At 41.4% G+C, this 21,974-nt stretch overlaps 1 protein-coding gene across 8 annotated transcripts in view; it reads left to right on the forward strand.

Annotated features, from left to right (window-relative positions):
- atp2b2 (ATPase plasma membrane Ca2+ transporting 2) overlaps positions 1–21,974 on the forward strand; it is an 87,300-nt gene that overhangs the window by 58,102 nt on the left and 7,224 nt on the right. For all 8 annotated transcript variants that reach the window (XM_069678716.1, XM_069678709.1, XM_069678710.1 and 5 more), the window contains 11 exons: positions 191–433; positions 10,764–11,005; positions 11,276–11,510; positions 17,364–17,543; positions 17,696–17,783; positions 17,966–18,072; positions 18,644–18,835; positions 20,025–20,238; positions 20,360–20,571; positions 20,696–20,803; positions 20,974–21,156. In XM_069678716.1, the coding sequence (XP_069534817.1) occupies positions 191–433; positions 10,764–11,005; positions 11,276–11,510; positions 17,364–17,543; positions 17,696–17,783; positions 17,966–18,072; positions 18,644–18,835; positions 20,025–20,238; positions 20,360–20,571; positions 20,696–20,803; positions 20,974–21,156 (2,004 nt within the window). The remainder of the gene's footprint in view (positions 1–190; positions 434–10,763; positions 11,006–11,275; positions 11,511–17,363; positions 17,544–17,695; positions 17,784–17,965; positions 18,073–18,643; positions 18,836–20,024; positions 20,239–20,359; positions 20,572–20,695; positions 20,804–20,973; positions 21,157–21,974) is intronic.

Raw genomic sequence — 21,974 nt, forward strand, 5'->3', positions numbered from 1 at the left:
CCCTCTTTTGTCGTTAATGTTTTTGGATGGGTTTTTGTATTCGTAGCCCTGATATCCAGTGAAGTTTAAGCATTGCAAGTGACTGATGATGATGAAAATTCCGACATCCACACAAGTTCAGATGTCTTTAAAGCATTTTCCAATAAGCATTGGAACAAATCATGATCATTGTGCTGTTACCTACCAACAGAAAATGATGAAGGACAACAACCTGGTGCGTCACTTGGATGCATGCGAAACGATGGGCAACGCTACAGCCATCTGCTCTGACAAGACAGGCACGCTAACCACCAACCGCATGACGGCTGTGCAGTGTTATGTTGGAGATGTGCACTACAAAGAAATCCCAGATCCTGGAGCTCTTCCACCCAAATCACTGGACTTACTGGTCAATTCCATCTCCATCAACAGCGCCTATACCACCAAGATACTGGTAAGTTATTGTGGAAGATACTTCTACATGGCATTTCCTCTAGGGGATTGGAAATGAATTTAAAATAAGGGATGTTATGGTGCTGCATCTGAAGACAAACACCCACACCAAGCATTATTTATTTATCTCTTACTAAATGTTAATTAAGTCTTTTATATGGAAATTGCATAACTATTTATACGCCCTTCCTTTTTTATGTCGTATATGAAATGTGGCACTCTCTATGAACCTTTCTCATAATATTTCAGATAATCTATTATATTAAAGCCTATTGAGTTAAGACTTCTCAGGTTGGCCGCGTAGATTTCAGCTGTGAGTGTTTCTCTGCGAGCGATGAAAGCATATGACACGAGCAGCCCTGAGACAGTGAGACAGGTCTGCAGTGCTTTCTTTTTGGTGAAGCAGGCCGTTTGTGTCCTTGGCTGCTTCTTAGGATTCATGGAGCATTCACTCAACTTGTCACCTTTAGAGCAGTTGTGTGATTTTGTGTTATCTGATGTTCCCACCATAGCAGACTGTAATTGAATCCAATCAGTCTAAGTGCTTGAGATGATCTCTTGTTTATAGTGGATGCAGCAAAGAGAGATTTTCTCTAAGCCAATTAAACCCGTATGCAATTAGAAATAGATATATAGATAGAAACAATAGATATATAGACAGACTTATCACAGAATCTAAAACCTGTTCACATTGTATTCCTGCGTGCCACAGGTCTGAAACGTTATTTCCATTATAAAGCTTTTGGCATAAATAGCCTAAAAGCAAAGATTGCCAAAATCAGGATGTCCTCAGGCTCTTGGAGCAACCCGCCTGAGCAATAATTTTCTTGGCATTCCTCTGTATATACACCTGCACACACCCACCATTTGTGCCTGTCTGTGTGTCACTATCCGTACAAACCCCTGTAGAGTCTTTTCATTCATTGATGGCTGACCAGCTGACAAATGCCCTTATGGAGCTTGCATGGGAAATGAGCTGAGCAGGCAGGACATCTGCGATCGAAGGATCCCACAGATTTCACTTCCTACCCCTCGAGGCACGATCACAGTCTTGGTGAAAACAAAGTGTTGGTCACTGGGCTTCGAAGATGGAGAGCTACATATTTGAGTCTACTCGAGTTTATCTCTGGTTTCTTTGAAGCACAGTGTACACTTGGGCATACAGGAGTGTGTGCAAGAACGAGGAGCAGGAGTGTGTGTCTCCACGGCTTTATTTCAGTTAGCGCAGAGATTTTTCTTCCATCTAAATATTTAAAGCTGGAACAAATTCAATCTATTCCTCCACAATGTACATGGTGTTATAATTCTTATCTAATATCTACGGATGGACACGGAGAATATTTCTGTTTTAAAAGTTTTATTTTTACAGCCAGTTTAAATCTGAACTCACACCCAACATGCTGCAGTTTCTATCTAAAAACATGATTTAAAAAATCAGTCAGTCGGTGTATCTTAGAATTTCAGCTTCCCTCCGATTTCCAAAATACCAAAAGCGGACTCTTCATTTCACCCACAGCCTGGCTTGTAGTCAGGACCAGTCTGAAACAAGTCCAAGTCGAAGCAGTTTAGTGATTTACTTTAATCCAGATAGGGGTTGACTGCAGATAACAAAATAGTTCCCATAGTACAGTCTACAGTCAAAAACTAACGATGCTGCATGCTGAACAGAAACCTACAGGGTTAACTCAGAGGGGCAAAAGTTCAAGTGCCTTTAGAAATACAAACTCATGCAAATGATACGTAAATCTCCCTGAATGTTGCAGTATTTGCTAAAATCCTTATAATAACTATAGGACATGATAATAACAATAACACTAAAATGGGAATTACAGTTTGCCTTTGTTTGCTGCCGCAAAGACAAACTTTGGATAACAAGCAAGCACCAGGCACTCCAACGTTGAAGTATTTTGCATTGTTGATAGAGCTGTGAGGTTGCCGTAGTTACCCTTTTCCTACCACACTTCTTCACCAAGACGTGCTACATTAACAAGATGTTATCCCTCTCGAAAAAGCTGCAGGAATGTGTTGCAGCATTACATCAGACTATTGTACCTCCATAGCTGCTTAGCTTAACGGACTTAAGCACCAGCAGTGTGCAGCTTAGACTTGGTGGATTAAATGGCACATTTAGTCTGTTTTAAATCTCTTCATTCATAAAAGAGGTTACCTCATGCACCAAAGTACAGCGGAAGTCAAACTTCAAATGATATCAGCTTAGATAAACTGCTTGTTACCTGTTATCAACAGTATTTAACTACAGGTAGTGTGCAGTAGATTCTAACTACTTAGCTGCCCTACTTAGTGACTTCATCACATTTATCTATATATATATACACATCAGTTCATACATGCATGCATACATTAATTAACAGTACACACTTACGAACACAAAATATAGCACATGAATAGAACATGCATTTCTTTACTTGGAGCTCATATTAGAATGAGTGAAAAGAACAAAGTGAAAGAAGGACAGACATAGTTACAGACAAGTGAACTCAGAAACCAGGATACAGAAGGGAAATTTCTGAGGAATATTTAGTGCATCCCTCTCTCCCTCCCCCAGCCGCCCCCACTCCCTCAGCGCCACTCCAGCCCTGCAGTATGCTGGCTGGTGTGTTCTTATATAAGAGGCCAATCCTGTGGGATGCCAGGACGGCTATGGAAGTCTTTGATGGCCACCGCACAAAGGCACAAAGGCAAAGAGGCAGGCTTTGATACCCGTGTCAGTCCCGCTCCTGCCTCTCTGTCTTTACAATGCAGCCAGTGGTCAGCCAGAAGCTCTGCTTCTTCTGTCAGCACATTGAGACTGTAAAGTGGAGAAGCCTCAATCCTTGAGGGAGAGATTCACACACATTTACACAATGAATCCAATGCACACTTACAGGATATTCACTCTCATACTGTACATACGCATGCTCATACATACCTTATCCAAGTGCACACGTAATCTTATTCATATATTCTGGAAAGGATGCATGCATACATGAATACAAATAGGCGCACATGTGGATTCTTAACGCACCAGTGTGCCTTGGATGTATCCTGCAGACGAGTCAAGCATGCCACGTAGCAATTTCTGGACGGCAGTCTGTGACGCCAATGTACTGACGTCATTTCCAAGAAACATCATCGCCTGTTTCAAAAGCCTCGTAGCAACAGCCGCCCCATAGGACAAGCCGGATTTATAATCCTTCAATTCAAATTCTTCTTTTTCTTTATCATGCATGTGACATTTTAACATTGTAAAAGATTCACTTGTGGGTTAAAACGAGCGGAGTGCAGATGTGCACATAGTGGACACAAATCTAACTAATACACACATCTGTCATATTAAGCACACTGCTCACACTGTCGGTGGTGCTCAGATCACAGGTGTCTGTTCTCACAGCACAGTGGCTCGTGTTTAGCATGGCTGTGTGAGTGTCCTGGGAGCTCAGTCTCATGTTGCTTCAACCACCTGCTCAGGTCATTATTCCGCTCAGGGACGAGAGAGGGAGATAATACACAAACACACAACTATACACACACAGATGGCTGCAATTGTAAGGGAGAGGTGCTTGGGGAAATGGAGAGACATTTAGACTTGCTTAATATGTGGTTTAAAAAAGACGGTGTCTGATGTGTACACGTACATAATAGAAACACAAGTTCAGTTCATGTCAAATAGGAAAAATCTCAATTTGTCTAGAATGAGCTACTTAGTGTTTGTAATTAAAATGAACAGCTTATGTTTTGGTCTAAACGCAGCAGTGAAGTCCTGATATAATTGGCTTTTGCTCATATTGCTTTTGTCATCTGGACGTTGCATGCTGATTTGCACAGCATGGATGTCTTTAGCTGGGAGCACCCAGAGTCCCCATGGAATAATTGTGGACACTGAGAAAGAGACACAGTGGAAGAAGCAGAGTCGTCTTCAGCAGAATCATGTCCTTTTCTTCCCCTGTTCTCTCTTTGTGTGTTCGGCAGCTGCTTACGGACTTGACAGTGTTGCTGAGATGGCAGTGAAAGAGAAGTCCTCATCACATTAGAATGACAATGCTTTGATGTTTCAGAGGCGCAAGGCTTAATGGGTTCTCTGCCTTTCCCCAACACACGACATGATGGATTTCATGCTTTCAGTGACTGTTTCTAGTTTTTTCTAGACCAGTGTTGATTAGATACACAAGATGGTAATAGAAGGAAGAAGACCACGTGGATGAGGCTGGTCGGAAAATATGTGAGCAATGGTTACAGCTTTGAGATGAGCTTTTAACTGCCTGAGCTGCAATTCACTGCTGGGCAGGCTCACCTTCAAATCAACATATACTGTAAAATTCGACGTATAAGAAGCACTTTTAATACTTTTTTTTTCATCTAAAAAGTGGGCTGCGTCCTATTTAGCGATGCAACCAATATACCAGTATAAAATGCAGAGAGGTATGTAATTGTGTTGCGGTATTTTACCCAGACGATGGCGCTATAATTTGCTAAAGTTAAAGGTTATTAAGTGGTGACGTCGCATCTCTGCATTAAACTGTTTCCGAGTCCAAGCTGCTACAATGTCTCCTACTTACAACATGCCGGATTGCTGTTTTGTGTCAGCGAGGAAAACTTTCTTGATTGTTGCTAACGCTTCGTCACAGACATGCACCGTAATGATCGTCATTGCAGCTGCTACCCTCACAACAATCAGTGTTACCAAAGGCAGCCAGCTACCGCGAGCTACAGCACTGGTAGCAAGCAGGATTGCAAACTCAACGTGGCGAAAACAGATGGTAGGCTGTAATTTGTGTGTGATTTTTAATGTTTTAAATTAAAATAAATTGAAATAGTGTTGAACTAATTTGTTTCCCTTAGGGATACCCCCCCAAAACAGGCAGCAACTTATATTCAATTGATATTTAAGATTGTACGGTAATTGAATAGACTAAACAATGACTAGATACTCCATTGTTACAATCTCCATTCTCCCAACTCTAATTAGCTAATTAAGCTAATTACACTTAGCCGACAACACCCATGTTAAAGCAGGATTCCTTATGTTGAGCTTTGCATGTCTGTGATGACAGGTTCTGCAAATGCTCAGAACCAGAACATAGAAATGATAAACTTAATGTATGACACAGGAGGTAAGAGCAGCAACACAATTGAAATCTATGTAGATACAGATTGCTTTAGCTTTGTCATTAGCACCATGGGTACTTTTGGTCACTCTCATTCAAGGAAACCTACTCATTAGTGCAGAGGGAAAAAATTATTTTATTGTGAATTGGTTTTAATATACAGGGAAAATACTTGTTGGGGAATTAAATGTCTGCAGTTAAAGGGCAAATAAAGGGCATTATGAGATTATGAGGACATAATGGTTACTGAAGCTGAAACCAAATGATATCAAATATGCAGTGAAGAAGAAAATGGAAGCAAAGGAAAGATAAAAGGATGGGAAAATTATACAACAAGAGAAGAAGGGAAACAACACTCGCGTGACAAGTGTCCTCATCATGGACTGGAAGACTGTATTACTGCCCTCCAGCGTGCCTCCAGGCCTTAGCCCAGTTGGCTGGTACAGTCATGTGGAGAGCTAGGATATCATCCACTCCTACATGCGAGGAGGCAGCGAGAAGGAAGGCGGAGGCAGCGGGGAAATGGAGCGCGTTGTAAGAAGCTGAGGAAACAGATAGTAGGGAAGAAAGGGAAAGTCTTCCAGAGTGAGGAAGCAGTGGGAAAACCGGAGAGGGAAAGACATGATACAGTCAGGGACAACTCGACTAGTAGAAGGGCGGGGTTGTGTGTGAAGAGAAAAGGAAGAAAACAGAAGAGAAAGGGAAGGAACATGAGGGATGGATTAAGGAGAGCCCCAGGTGGAATAGGAAGTAAAGTTGCCAGCTCTCCCTCTGGCATATGTCCTTGCCTGCGGGAGCACCCAAGGACCAGGGAGAGGGCAGCTGGTCCTTAGCCACGTCCAGGCCAGGACATGCCAACAAAAGCACAGCCATGCCAACGTTTGGCATCCCGTGCCAGCAAATGTCCTTGTGCGTAGAAACCCACGTCAAGCTAAACCTCCACGGAATCTCTGAGAATAAAGGGCAGTGGTTCTGCTGTCTGCCTTCTGTTTATTCTTTGCTCTTTCTTCTGCCTTGCTTTGTTTTCGCAGCAGCCGTGGGTCTCTGTGTTTCTGTACAAAGTGGCCAGAGTCCTGCAATTACCCAAATGAGCCACGTGTTCATGATGAAAAATCTGTTCAAGTAGGGTTTGGCCCAAAGATCGTATAGGATCATTTAGGCTTAAAAAATGTTCCTCTTCTGTAGATTATGAAACAACTGAATCACTACTTTTGACTACAGTTGTTTCATCACTGCTTTGATGAAATAACTGATTCACCTCTTTGATAGTAGGGAAGACAAATCATGCTGTCAAAAAATACTCTTTTTCTGTATAAATTAGGTTAAACCTTTAATGCATCCTCCACCGTACGGTCATTTAGTGTGGTGTTTTTCTGTTGCTGGGAGCCTATTCCCCCAAACACTTAGCAGACAGCACAGATGAAGCCATTTCTTCCATCCCCTCATTAGCCAATGACAGCCAGTGTCTTCCTGATGTAATCACTGGTCATTAGGAAAAGGCATTAATTCTGTTATTTACCACAAACTCTGTATAAAGTATTTATACGCCTGTCTGTGTCTGAGACACACAGCTGAACATTAACCAGATATGTCCAATTACTAGGTGAACATGGGCCAGTGGTCTGATTGGGTTTTAATGATTAATGAGATTTTAGCTGACTTTGTCTCTGACCCTCTCAGCTGGAACCCAGCAGCTGCAGCTAAAAGGACACGTGAAACAAGTCTGAGCCTTAATTAATCAATACTCATTGTTTCTTAAGAAAATGTGGTTTCCGAATTGAGCTGTTTAAGCAACAATGTAAGGGGCCGTACGGTACATCTAAGGGGGATTAACTAGCTTTTATAGAACTTATACAACTGGTAATTGCCGATCAATTTAAAATGTTCTAAACTTAAAGGGCTTTACATTTGTACAGATTCAGTGTGTTGTTGCTTTTATAGAGTAGAGTAGCGTACCATGGAGAAATAAATAGGAATATTATGTAAATAGAAAAAAGTTCAATATAATTTTCTCACTTCATTCAGGGCAATAAGGACTCATTAAAACATTTTATTAGCATTCTCTATCAAAACCTCGTTAGCAGGTGGACAAGAGCAGTCGTTAGAGGGAGAATGGGAGCATACCGATTCCACCAAGCCATTAATGTGATGAACTACACTGCTGTTACAGAACATTTCTCAACACATATCCGCAGACGCTGAGTGAGGAAAGCGACAAGAAAGTATTTAAAATGTGGAAATGTCAAGCTTTCCTTTGAAATCTAATCTTGGTTGGAGGCTTGTTCAGTCACAGAACAGCAGCCCTGCAGTCAGTCTATTCTGGGGCAAATAGCAAAGACTGAAGGTGTCTGCTTAGCAGAAAGTCAGAAGCATTATGTTCACTCTGCTTGTGACATGCTGTGTGTGCGTGTGTGTGTGTGCGCGCCAGTGTAACGGAGAAAGAGAGTGTACCTGACAAGCTGTTCTTTAGCTGTGTGTGTAGGTGTCAAGTGTACTGTTGGTACTATATAGCAAGACCCCGGGGAGACTAGTCTTATGCTCAGCACTGGCTAATAGGGATGTGAATGAACTAAAAGTAACATATTGGAAAAGCTTGCAGGGCTTTTCTCCACAATACTTATCTCGCTGTTGTTGCCCAAATTGTGCTTATTTCATTTAGAGCTGAAACACATAGTCCATTTAACAATCTGGCAAACGACTGAGAGTAAATTGGGCACTTTTTTGTTACTCGATTAACCTTTTTTTCAAGCCGAAGTGCCAAGTGACTCTGGTCTTAGCTCCCTAAATGTGAGCGTTTATTGGTTTTCTTTGCTTATATGAGAGTAAACTAAATGTATGTTTTTCTCTAGAGCCAGGGACATACCAGACAATGGTTTACATATCACAACTGTGACGGGACACATCATTGAAAGAGTGTCTGAGTACAAGGGATCAAAAACTCAAATTTCATATTAATACACTTCCTCTTCCTCTTCAGAAACAAAGCTAACTTCCCAATGCCCAGCAGAAAACGGGTCACTGAGGCCGTCTTTTTATCTGCTCTAGATTATGGTGACGTTATCTATAGGCACGCCTCTGCTTCCACTCTTACTACCCTAGATTCCATTTACCACTCCACCCTCAGATTCATCACTGGTGACAGTTACTCCACTCATCACTGCATTCAGTATGAAAAGGTTGGTTGTGCACTTCCAACAGTTAGACGTGACAGGCATTGTTTTTTATCATTATTTTATATATTTATAAAGCCAGTGACGTGCCACCATATCTCACCTCCTTACTAAACCGGTCTCACAGTCAATATTCAACACGTTGCAGTAACTGTCTGATGCTTGAAGTCCCACAGGCAAACCCTGTAATTGGAAAAACTGCTTATAGCTTCTCTACTGCATTCACATGGAACACTTTGCAACATACATTAAAACTTCACACATTTGTACCTGTGAGTCTTTTTAAAGCAATAATAACAGACTACTGTGCTTTTGTGTGTAACTTTTTGATTGTGTTGTTGCCAGTCTTTTCATTCATTCTGTTTGTGCATATCGATTTTGTTGTACTCTCGACATCATTGAAAATGAGGGCATGCCCTCAATGATTCCTCGAGGTTTAAGGTTGAATGAATGAATGGATATTTGGGATTGAGACAGACGCTCGATAAATAAAGGAATTTTAAGAAGCTTCCTTAGACTCTGCGATGGGATGTTTTGACTTTATTCATTATTGTTTAACGCTTTCTAAGCAGACATTTAATCACTAAATTGAGATCAGAAGATTAAAAAAAATGTCTTGATTTTTCTGAAGAGTGAAGTCGAACATCTTTTTTATTCAGATATCTTTAATCAACCTAACATGAATATCAGTGTGAGAGAGTGTGATGATGTGAAGAGGCGTGTTATGAATAATTACAGTGAGGATTGCACATTCTCACATGTGTCTGGACTGATGAGCAGTGGTGTCTCTACACTGGTCAGTGTGAGTGTGCGTTTGTGTTTGTGTGGAGGATACTGACGTTACAGTGATTTTCTTCTGTCAGAAGAGCATTTTCACTGAAATATGGATAGTCACACTATGTGCTTAACTGCTTGTATTTCTGTGTGATTCCACAATTCAGAGAGTGTGAGTAAATGCAGTGAAGCTCGGGGAATACTAATAAATAAGGACCGGGGGAAAGATGAAAAGGGAAACTCAGAAAGACTGCAGGACATGTGTGAAGTGAGATGAGTGAAAATCCTGTCAGAGAATCACAGCCAAAGAGTAAGAATCCCCAAGTGGCGGAGAGAGAGAGCACCCTCTCCCTTTCCCACAAGTCTCTGCTTCAGAGTGCTGTGTTACCATGGCAACCTGAGTCTTCCACAAGCTGACCACACACTTACTCACACAGGCAATTGCACACATACACTGTAGCACCTGGACAGAGACGTGCGCAGATTTCACACACATGCATGCGCACACACGGATAATCTACAGTAAAAGGCTCCACTGCGGGCTCATAATAAACACACTCCAGCTTTGAGAGGCAGAGAAACTGCTCCTCTGACATCACGTGCTGTGTAACATTTCCCTACTACTCGGAGTAAACGCATTGATATATCATCAGCAAACAAAATGACATTCTCGGACAGCTATGATTAAGATATGTTACTTTTCTTTATATTCTATTACGGTAAATTCAATTAATCCCACACGAACCACATAGTCGTGCAGAAACATAGCTACTGAGATGTTCACTGAAGCGGAGGAAAATACGCTTCCAAATGTACAATTACAGATTGCAATGGGCTGAACCGAACGCCTGAAATAAGAACATCCAAATTTGATTCCATCTATCTCATCTCCTACCCTCCCACACAGAGCAACCCTTTCACCTGCTAGCTGGTTAATTATCGCTGGCGGCTATTTCAAGCCGTACACTAGTCACACAGCGCTGAAGAAAAGAGAATCTCATTGATCGAATAGATCACAGAGCAAACTGCATAGATTAAATACATTATAGAGTGTTTGTTCATGAAATATGTTCAGCTAAAGACTTGAGAATCTCAATACCAGAATTGTCTAAATGTAAGTAAACAATCAAAAACCATCTTAAAATGATCAAAATCCGAATGAGAAGTTGTGAAAAAAATCCCCTTGTAGACAATAAGCACATATATGACTGTGTTGCTGCAAATTGTGTGCTGAAAATAGAACCTAACATCCAAAAAACTCTCTTCCTCTGCTTCCCTCCAGCCCCCAGATAAGGAAGGCGGTCTGCCGAAGCAGGTGGGCAACAAGACGGAATGCGGCCTGCTGGGATTGGTCTTGGACCTGAAGCGGGATTACCAGCCAATAAGAAACCAGATCCCGGAGGAAAAGCTTTACAAAGTGTACACCTTCAACTCCGTCAGGAAGTCCATGAGCACTGTCGTCAAATTATCGGATGGGAGCTTCCGCATGTACAGCAAGGGAGCCTCCGAGATTGTCCTGAAAAAGTGCGTCTGGTTTTGTAATTAGAATGAAATTACTGTGATGCTAATAGCAGCACATAACCTTGTTGCACAATATTATGGTATAATCAAGTGCTGAATTTCCACCAGATGTATTGCTCATCCATTTTTAGTGCGTAATGTACTTTAGGGTATTACATATATAATGCATTCTTTTCATTATGCAGTGAGAGTGGGCTGAGTTTCCACCTGAAGGTCACATATAATACACAACCTAAAATATCCTTCATCCTACCCCTCCATTCTTAACTACAGATGCAGCCATATCCTGAACGAGGTGGGCGAGTCGAGGGTCTTCCGTCCACGGGACAAGGACGAGATGGTGAAGAAGGTGATCGAGCCCATGGCGTGTGATGGCCTGAGGACCATCTGCGTGGGATATCGTGACTTCCCTGGTGATCCTGAGCCCCACTGGGATGATGAGAACAACATCCTCAGCGACCTGACAGCAATCTGTGTGGTTGGGATTGAGGACCCCGTCAGGCCAGAGGTAGGAAAAGAGAGTTTGCTGTGGTACTGGGTGGATTGGATGCAGGGCAAATGGGGTATACAGCAGCGTGCTTGCTATTGAGTCCACACCAACTTCTACCTTTACCTTTTACATGTTTATGAGTTGTCTTCCTTCCTGTCAACACTTTGTTTATCGTGTTTTCTCCATCTTTTACGATTTGAAGTATCTCAAATTTGCTTCTTGTCTATACTGCCCTAGGGATCATTAAGTATCATATATAAATCCATCCACCCTCTTTCAACCTGCTGTATGTATCGTCTATGTTTACAATATATACCTTCTGTAATATGTGAGACAGATGAGACGGACCAGGGACAGGGATCCTGTATGTAAAGTGTGTTTTTTTTTAATTATAGCTTTGAAGATACTGTACAGACTTTCAGTATTGCATCAATACATGTTTTACATGAAGTGGGTAGATATGAAGAAGCTACTTAGACCCCTAATTGTCTTTTTCAGAGCTCTTTAGTTACCTTTAATAGGTTGTTAAAACAAACATGGCAACTTAGTAGTTTGTACAAGAAGGCAGTCTAGCTTCAAGGAGCTGACAGCAAGGCCTGAAGTATGCAATCGAAAGATATATTCACAATGTTATGCACAACCACAAAAGTCATGCCGATCTGAACAACAGAAGGAGAAGCCACATACGACAAGAATTCCAGTCAACATTGCTCCTGTCGTATGTGTCCTCTTTTCATTGCTGGCACTGTAATCCTTGCTGTCGGCTGGTGGAAGCTTCTAATAATACACACTGCGGCACCCGGGTACACGCGTCCGGCATCACCGTGCTTCTTTATTTTTTAGTTTCGTGCAAGGACTAAAGAACACCTTTCTAATGGTCAGGGCGTCATGTGAAACTCTTAATGGCCCCCCAGTAACGCCTGTAAACTTTCTGCAAAATTATTTTCAACAAGACGAGCAAAACACATATATTTGAAATGATAGGAATCAGTTTTGTTGGTTACCAAACCTTCTCAGCTGTTATTGGAGCACAGAATAAGAAAGTAAGGTACATAGGAGATCTTATTACTAAATATTAACCTCTTAAAGATCTGTTTGTGTGTCATGTTGAAGAATTAAAGCAGTATAAAAGACTTAATACCTATAACATCAATCTAAATAACAATGGTGAGACATTTATTTATGGTGTTGTTATTACAATGAGATTTCTTCGTTTACTTGTTTAAGGAAGCATTTCATCTTGATCTCTTATAATGAATTAAAATGTCAGATTATAGGAGGTGGAGCTGTGAGGATCAAAGATGTACAAAGCAACCACACTGTGGTGACACTATCAGCCTGCACATCGAGCTGACTGAGAGGGATCATGTGTCATTTCGAAAGATTTGACGTGTGTGTGTGATCAATGGCCTCACTGATGATTGCTTCTCTAAATGATTATTGATTGATGAAATGCACACCTCAGACTGGGTCAATCAGCCTTTGCAGATTTGAGGCATTGCTAATATAAGTAGCCAATATAACACTTTCAATGCGTTGCAGTTACATTGTTACATATTGTGAAGATATATTGTATAAAATATTTAATTTTTTCATTAATAGTTTTTTTTATTTTTGGTCCTTAAATGTGCGTCCTTGTGATTTTTAGGCTCAATCACCGCTGTGTTACCTCATTCAGCGATAGATGGTGACATAACAGACGTTTATTTAAATGAAAATCTTTGAGATGATCACTTTGAGTATTTCCATTTTATAATTAAACTATATTTATTTTCTTCAGTTTGCAGATGTGAATTTTGCTTTTGAAGTTAATTAGATTTAAAAAAATATCGCTGTTATTGGTTTAAAATCTTTACAGTGTTATTTTTAACAAGCTGTGAAAGACAGTTTTAGGGTTCCATTGTTAAAACTCAAACCTGCAGAGGGCTATGTATTCTGAATGCCTGCGTAGGAGACACGGTACATGTGAGACAATGACAATTTTGAAATGTTAAGGCGTCATCAATTCACTTTGAGAGTATACAATTTACTTTTTATACTTCCATTTCAATTTACAGAAGCAAGTTGTGCATCAGGTGATTATTTCTGCAGCTGTACAAGGCTGAGTTTCACTTGAAGAGCAGGAGGAATATATTTAGCAGGAAAGAGGTATCTGTGTACAAAAGGAATACTGACCTCACTTGACAGCTCTTGCGCAGGTACAGGGAGGCAGGAAGCTAACTGACTACTGCATTATTCAACTTCCCCCTTTCATTTTTTTCTCCATCCCCCTCCTCACTCTCTAACAAAGCCTCTCATTCAACCCGTCCCCATCATGTTTCCCTGTCCCCACCTCTCTTCATATCGTAGGGCTTGAGTTTCTCTGGTTGCTCTGTTTTCCTCTAGAGCTCTTAATTTCTCTCCCACTACGCCTTTCTCCCTCTTCTAGTGTCTAAAGCCAAGTTATGTATTTATGCAACTGAACAGACCTAGATATAATAGATAAGTGTAGAGAGAAGAAGGGGAGAACAATCTGTCGTCCTCATCATGGACACGCTCACAAGAAACCTCTTCTGTACCACAGTTTTATTTAGAGTCGTCCTTAAAGAATAATTGGAAAAAAATCAAGAAAACTCAAAGAATAGCGAGAAATACACAAAAGAAAACACAAATATTTCAAATTTCACACCATTTGAGATTTATGAATTCACACCTTAGGTGCTAATAACGTCCCTTGCATTGTTCCAATCCGAGCCGTTTGCAGCATTTCCCTTTCGTTCCACACAGAAGTCACTTAGCATCTGACCTTTTCAATAACCGTTGTGGAAAAGCAGTGCTGCATTCCAGCACCATCTTTCCAACTCTCTCTGTAAAACTTGATAATAATGGAGATGGGACTCTCCTCTCGGTTAAAAAGGTCGCACTGAGTGGTAAACATGTTTTTGGTTTGCGTATTAGTCTCCAATTTCTTCCTCCAGAATGCGACGTTCTTTTAATAACTGCCTGCTGCAGGGCGCCCCCAGAGACACATGGGAGCAGAGATTAAGAGAGAAAAGAGGAAAAGAAAGAGAAGAAGAAAAGATAAAGGCAGGGAAAGATTCGAAATCAGATTTACGTCAGAGGGATAATGCACCGCAGAAGAAGACAGACATGTAAGGAGAGAAACGGAGGAAAACGAGAGTGTAACCAGAGCCGAGAGGCTTGTTTTTCAGTTTCACCTACTAGCCTCCTACCCTCTTCCTCTGCCGGGCCAGATTGTATTTTTAATAAGCCTCCACTCTTCTCCTCTCCTCCTCACTCCACCTCCTCTTTCGGGTGACCAGTCAACTAGGGCAGTGGGAATCCGAAGGAGAGGAGAGTAAAACAGACAGCTGGGATGACAGATAGGCAGACGGGAACTTGATATCTTGATAACAATGACTCGGTGCTAGCAGAAAGAGTATTATGAGGATGTGAGAACTTGCTCCAATTGCCACAACACTCACTGCGAGAGCTTCTTTATTTTGTATAATCATAATACTTAAAACTCAAATTAATTTATGGAGCTTGTGCCAGGGCTGGCTCAAGGCATAGGCGATATATGTGGTCGCCTAGGGCGGCACGTTCTGGGGGGCGCTAGCTTGAGCCTCAAACATTTTTAATGAAGCCCCGAAGTTAAATTCATGCCTACTGCAAGACTGACACCTTCACTCTTTCAACCTTTCTCTCTGCTCCACTCGTATTATCCGTCACTTTGCCGCTCTCTCTCTCTTACTTTCTCAACCACTCACTGAGTTACAAGAGAGGAGAGGGGAGATGCGTTCAGGCCCAGTTGGAAAAACTGAAACTCTGCCTCATTCATTTTTGTTATTACATATTTCTGGTTGTCTTTTTCTAAAGCCCTTGATTGACTTGATTGGCTATTTTAAAGTTGTCAGTTTAGTGCTAACCATTTACATTTCAAACTTTACACCTATAACCTTTAAAGTGAGATAATGAAACTTATTTTTCTTAGATTAGCCCTTAAGTAGTAAGATGAAGAGAAAAGAAAGAGCACACGGGGAAAGCGAGGGTGTATGACATTCAACAAAGGTCACTGGCTGGAATCAAACCAGCTGCTGTTGCGACCATGCATCCATGTGGCATACACTGTAACCATTCAGCGACCCAGCCACCCAAATTATGTGCATTTTAAAAGAATAATAAAGACAGTCTTCAAATTTAAATTCAGAAACATACACTCTTGCTTACTGGAACTTACAAGTACACACTTATTAGGTCTGGATATAGCTTATGGTGGCTACGTACAATATAACCGTCATTACTGATTCAGCTTACTGACTGTAAGAGTCTCAGTTTTCTTCACTATTTCTACTGTTCAATTAGGTTCTATTATTTAGCATTATATAATTTTGCGTGTATGTACGGTTGTGAGTACAAGCACGCTCCCATGTGTGTATGCAATATGCCCAAGGGTCTGTGATGGTGAAGTGAAAAGTTTGCACACACTTTGTCTTTGTGTATGTGCCTGTGTGTGTGTGTTTGTGTCAGAGAGAGCAAATGTATACTCCCAGGCTTGCGTGTATAAGCAATTGTATGTGAGATGCTGTTGCTTTATGTGCACTTGTTTGTTTATGTGTGGGTTTGGAGTGCAGTGCTCGCCCACACTGACCTTTGTCAGAAGGAAGTTATGTTTCTGAATTAATCCTCTGCTCTAGCTTGCAGATTTCACCACAGATATATCTCCATACTGTGATAACTCCTAGTAATTCTACTAGACAGTTATATGTGAGGAAATGATCTCGGATACAATTTAGTTTTTTGTCTCAGAAGAGGCCAAATGATACTGTCTTGTAAAAGTCAAAGTATAACAGAGTTACATTTGTGTTGCATATGTGTATCTGTATATGTGTCTGACTGGGTTATAACTACCTATTCTGGAAAATTCATTAATTGAAAATATAGTAGAGTTTTTGGCAGCAAAGAGTCAGATATTTGTGTCTGGAGTTATTGTACACCAAAACACAGCTAAAGGGAGGGTGAGCATTGGACTGAAGTTCATCAGGTGGCTAGTAACATGTCCACAAATTATAGATTATGTTGGTCTGTATCTGCTTGATGTTAATAATATAGCTGTTTAATAACAAGTTGACCAAATACATTTTTAAAGGTTATACTATGCAAAGGTTATGTTAAGAGTTTGTTTCCGCGCCCCGAAGTGGCCAGAAAATCAGATAATGCAGGTATAAGATATAATGTCAAAGCTTTCAGTTTCGTTCTTTTTGGCGGCACCTTCTGGCGATAAACGGTAATTGCGGGAGCACGCTTCCTACATATCCAGGCAGTGTTGCATGTGTGACATCAACTGTTGGCTCTGATTGTAACTCTTGATTTTCCTCACTAACGGTCGCTTTCCTTTTTAGACTGTTTGCCTTCATCTGAGCGTCGAATTTGTTTCTTTTTCTTTGGATTTTCACTTATTTTTGAAGTTGTATCTGTAGTCATCGATCTTTTCTTTGTTTGGTCAGCCATAGTAGATTACTGACAACACTTGCAGAGACCAGAAAAGCAGCCGCTTAGCTCCGCCTACCCTCTCTGGCAGACCAACCACTGCTGGGTGTTGGAAAACGCGTCACTAACTGGGCGCCATTTGTGATTTTTTTCTGCGAATGTCACCACAGACAGTCAGTCCGTAATACTGCAAATGCAAAGGCTTTCATCAGTGGGCCATAGGCTCAATCACCATCGTGTTACCTCATTCGGTGATAGATAGTGACTTAACAGACATTTATTTACATGAAAATCTTCAAGATTATCACTTTAAGTACTTTATGTGAGAACTATCCATGCGCTGTCATTGTATTTCTGCTGTAGCAATTCATTTTCTACATGTCTTCATGTCTTACTCTTTAGGTGCCCGATGCTATCATGAAGTGCCAGCGTGCAGGCATCACAGTGCGCATGGTGACAGGAGACAACATTAACACAGCCAGGGCCATTGCCATCAAGTGTGGTATCATCCACCCCGGAGAGGACTTCCTCTGCATCGACGGCAAAGAGTTTAACAGGAGGATCCGCAATGAGAAAGGAGAGGTACAGTAACTGCTGTCGGAGGGAATGTGCCAGAGAGTGAGTGAGGCAGAGCTCTGGAGACAGAAGGATATCACTCTAAATCTGAATGACAACCAACTGTCCTTTTTTTTCTGTTCCCTTGTGTGTGTGGATGTACGTGTGTGTGTGTCTAGGTGGAACAGGAGCGTATTGACAAAGTTTGGCCCAAACTGAAAGTTCTTGCCAGATCTTCCCCGACTGACAAACACACTCTTGTTAAAGGTGAACTTGCTTTGTTATTTCACGCGTTACTAGTGAGGGAAACCAAACTCACTTTGATTTAACACTTTGTCATTTTGCAAATGAACTAATTAAATTATTTTTAGTTTTAGTTATTTTAATCAACATTATTTAACATACTTTGTCAATCAATATATGTGCACTGCTGCATGTGTGTTTGACAGGCATTATTGACAGCACCATGGTAGACCAGAGGCAGGTGGTGGCTGTGACAGGAGATGGAACCAATGATGGACCTGCACTAAAGAAAGCTGATGTCGGCTTCGCCATGGTGAGCCAGCCTTCTTTTGTTTTTGTATCTCTTCTGCCTCACTTGTTTCCTTTTGAGATGGATGTCAGTCAACATCTTAAGATATACTCTTCACCTCTGCAGTATTTAAGGCTTTTTCTCAGGCACGCCGCCTCCGGCTGTGTAGATTAGGAGCTCCCCCTAGTGGATATCGGAGCTCCCACAGTTTCTCTGCACTGCATCATACCATTCAGGCAACAGACAACTGAAAACAAACACTGATTGTGTTCTTGTCACAGCTTAATATTTATGTGGTATTTGGCTGTGCTGTATTCCTGCTCTCCTTGCAAATTAAATAATTTGGCTCATCCACAGCTCTATTTCCTCCTGCCATCAAACCACCAACACACACAATTTATTAAATCTGTATCATTACCCATCATCAGAGCTGACTTGTGTCTGCAGTCCTGTTTTGTCTACTGGCTGCAGTACCTTTCATATTTTATGCAGTGAAGTACGATTCAATAAATCATCAGCAAATTAACATTATCCATAGTTATGTTCCAGCCAACCCTACTCTCTTTCTGACTGCATCTGTCCTGCACTCTCTCAGGGTATCGCTGGTACAGATGTGGCCAAGGAGGCGTCGGATATCATTCTGACAGATGATAACTTCAGCAGCATCGTCAAGGCAGTGATGTGGGGCCGTAACGTCTACGACAGCATCTCCAAGTTTCTTCAGTTCCAGCTCACCGTCAACGTCGTGGCCGTCATCGTGGCTTTCACTGGCGCCTGCATCACTCAGGTGAGAGGAATGTGTGTGGTAATATCACTGACATCAGGTTGAATCTTTAAACGAATGAATGAGATTAACAAAAATAAGTAAATACATTTATTTATTAATACCCGTACGTCATATAAATACATATATACATATATATTTTGCTTGCTAACCTTGTCAAATGGTTACAAGGGAGGAAAAACACTACTAGAAGGGAGAGACTCTTTTTAAGATTGTTCACATTCACTCTGTAACTAAAAGAGTTGTCACAATGAAAAGCCAACTGTAGCATTGTGACAGCAACCATTCTCCCGTGGTTCTGACAGATCCCTCCTCAGTTCAGTTGTGCTCTCTTTAACTTATAAGGGAAAAAAGAGATTCTCAGAGCAAATGTACTTCTGGAAAGATTCAAATATATATTTATGTTTTTATCCATCTCTTGCTGGAATATATTTCATGTTCTACTATTCAGATTGTCATGTATTGTTGGGGTTCAGCTGTTGTAACTGATGTACCACAAAAGGCCTTTGAAACCAGAATCAATGCAAGGGGCGTCCTGGTTTGCGACTGGGTCTATTCTGTAATTCTAAAAAGCTGTTGAGTTAAAGTAATTTTTCATTTAAATAAATGTCTGTTCAGTCACTATCTATCGCCGAATGAGGGAACACAATGGTGATTGAGCCTATGGCTCACTGATCAAAGCCTTTGCATTTGCAGTATATTGTATTATTACAGACTGGGTGTCTGTGGCGACATTCGCAGAAAAAAATCACAAGCGGCGCCCAGTTAGTGACGCGTTTTCCATCTGCCAGCAGTGGTTGGCCTGTCAGAGAGGGTAGGCGGAGCCTCTGCAAGTGTTGCGAGTAAACAATCTACTGTGGCTGAACAAACAAAGAAAAGATGGATGACTACAGATACAACTTCAAGAATAAGTGAAAATCCAAAGAAAAAGAAACAAATTCGACGCTCAGATGAAGGCAAACAGTCTAAAAAGAAACGCGACCGTCAGCAAGGAAAATCAAGAGTTACAAACGGAGCCAACCGTGGACGTCTGGTTATTTGGGACGTATGCACCCACAATTCCTTTTTATCGCCGTTAGGTGCCACCAAATAGAAAAAACTAAGAACTTTGAGATTATGTCTTTAAGGATGTACGGATGTGTGAAAAAACATCAGTTGTAAAGAACTTATTAATTTCCCTTTCATTCCCCAGGACTCTCCCCTGAAGGCTGTGCAGATGTTGTGGGTGAACCTGATCATGGATACTTTTGCATCTCTGGCCCTGGCAACAGAACCTCCCACAGAGTCTCTGCTGAAGAGGAAGCCATACGGTCGCAACAAGCCTCTTATCTCCAGCACCATGACTAAGAACATCCTCGGACACGGCGTCTATCAGCTAGTCATCATCTTCACACTGCTCTTTGCTGGTATGGAGTATGGATAACTGTAAACTGCAGTACACTAGGGGTTCAACACCTTAATGATGACACACAATATGCGGTCAAAGTAAATGAAGTTGTACTAATTCTCTGTGTTTCTCCCCTGTAGGTGAGCAGATCTTTGACATTGACAGCGGCCGTAATGCTCCTCTGCACTCTCCTCCATCTGAGCACTACACCATCATCTTCAACACCTTCGTCATGATGCAGCTCTTTAACGAGATAAACGCCCGGAAAATCCACGGAGAGAGGAACGTCTTTGATGGTATCTTCAGGAACCCAATCTTCTGCTCTATTGTTTTTGGCACCTTTGCTATGCAGGTAAGCAGATGCAAATGATCATGTTATTAAGTATTTATTTTTGGTTGGTTATTATCATACTTTAGATATGTTATTGGACATTTACAAGGTTTTAATGTTTCCTCATGACTTTTGCTTTGTGCAGATTGTTATTGTGCAGTTTGGAGGGAAGCCATTCAGCTGTCAGCCTCTGGACCTGGAAAAGTGGATGTGGTGTGTTTTCCTCGGGCTGGGAGAGCTTGTCTGGGGACAGGTAACACGCAAACTCATCTGTTTCTCCATCTTCCTATGTTCCCGCTTTGCCTGTTATATTGCTTTTACTGAAGTTTGCCATGTTTGACTCTTCCTCTGCGTATCTCTGCTGCACTGTAAGCTATCCATCTTCCCTTTTGACCCAGTGCTCTTGTCTTCTCTGTGGGTTAGGTGATAGCTTCCATACCTAATGCCAGGTTGCGCTTCCTGCGGAGGGCAGGTCAGTTAACTCAGAAAGATGAAATGCCAGAGGAGGACGTGAATGAGGACAATGAGGAGATTGACCACGCAGAGAGGGAGCTGAGGAGAGGACAGATCCTCTGGTTCAGAGGACTCAACCGCATTCAGACTCAGGTGAGGACACCAGTTCAGTCCCTGTGCTGTGACTTCCTGTTTCATTTCAGTTTGAACTGGATTTAGTCTGCTGGAAAAAAGTAAATATGGAAATTTTGATTTGATAATAATAACAATAATAGAATTAGGCTGCAAAAATCCACATCCAAGTGTTTCCTCTGGTGGCTTTTTCTTTTACTGTTTGTCTGTCTTTGTCAAATAATCAAGTCTTAGTAGGAATCTGAACCGCCTCAGACATTGCCTGAGAAAAAATGCAAAAGACTACATTAAAGTCATTTTATGTCAAGATAATTTGTTTAGGTACATGAAGATGCAGCCGTCTCTTGCTGGACTGAGGCAATCACCAGTGCGGACCTGTGGAAGAGTGACGGTGAAATGCTCTGGGGTTAAAAACAACTGAACGTAGTCAATGAATTGTTGTTAATGTGACCAACTCTGTGCACCGATATCACTGTGATATTTAGGACAGTTTTGCCTGAGTGTTGGATTTGATTTCATCTCACTGGTGTGTCACTAACGGTTCAGGGCGAAGCCATCCCACGACATGATACAGTGGACCAGCATCCTACAGAGGCAGCCATAGATGGTTAAGAGACACTAAGAAGACAGGTCTTTAGTATTAAAGGAACTGATGATCAGAGCCCTCATAGTTTAATTTGTTCTGCAGTCCCTCTAAATGTGTAGTTTCAAATTGCAGTGACATCACTTTAAGAAATTGGTCAAACAGGGCAACAAGAAAATCATTCAAGCTTTACTTAAATCTCAAAAAAACACAGAGGACATGCTCTCATTTTTAATGACTTTGAGAGAACAAACAG

The sequence above is a fragment of the Semicossyphus pulcher genome, unplaced genomic scaffold (genome assembly GCF_022749685.1).
Source record: "Semicossyphus pulcher isolate SPU_LCO1_2020_fin unplaced genomic scaffold, fSemPul1.0.p SCAF_3, whole genome shotgun sequence".
NCBI lineage: Eukaryota > Metazoa > Chordata > Actinopteri > Labriformes > Labridae > Semicossyphus > Semicossyphus pulcher.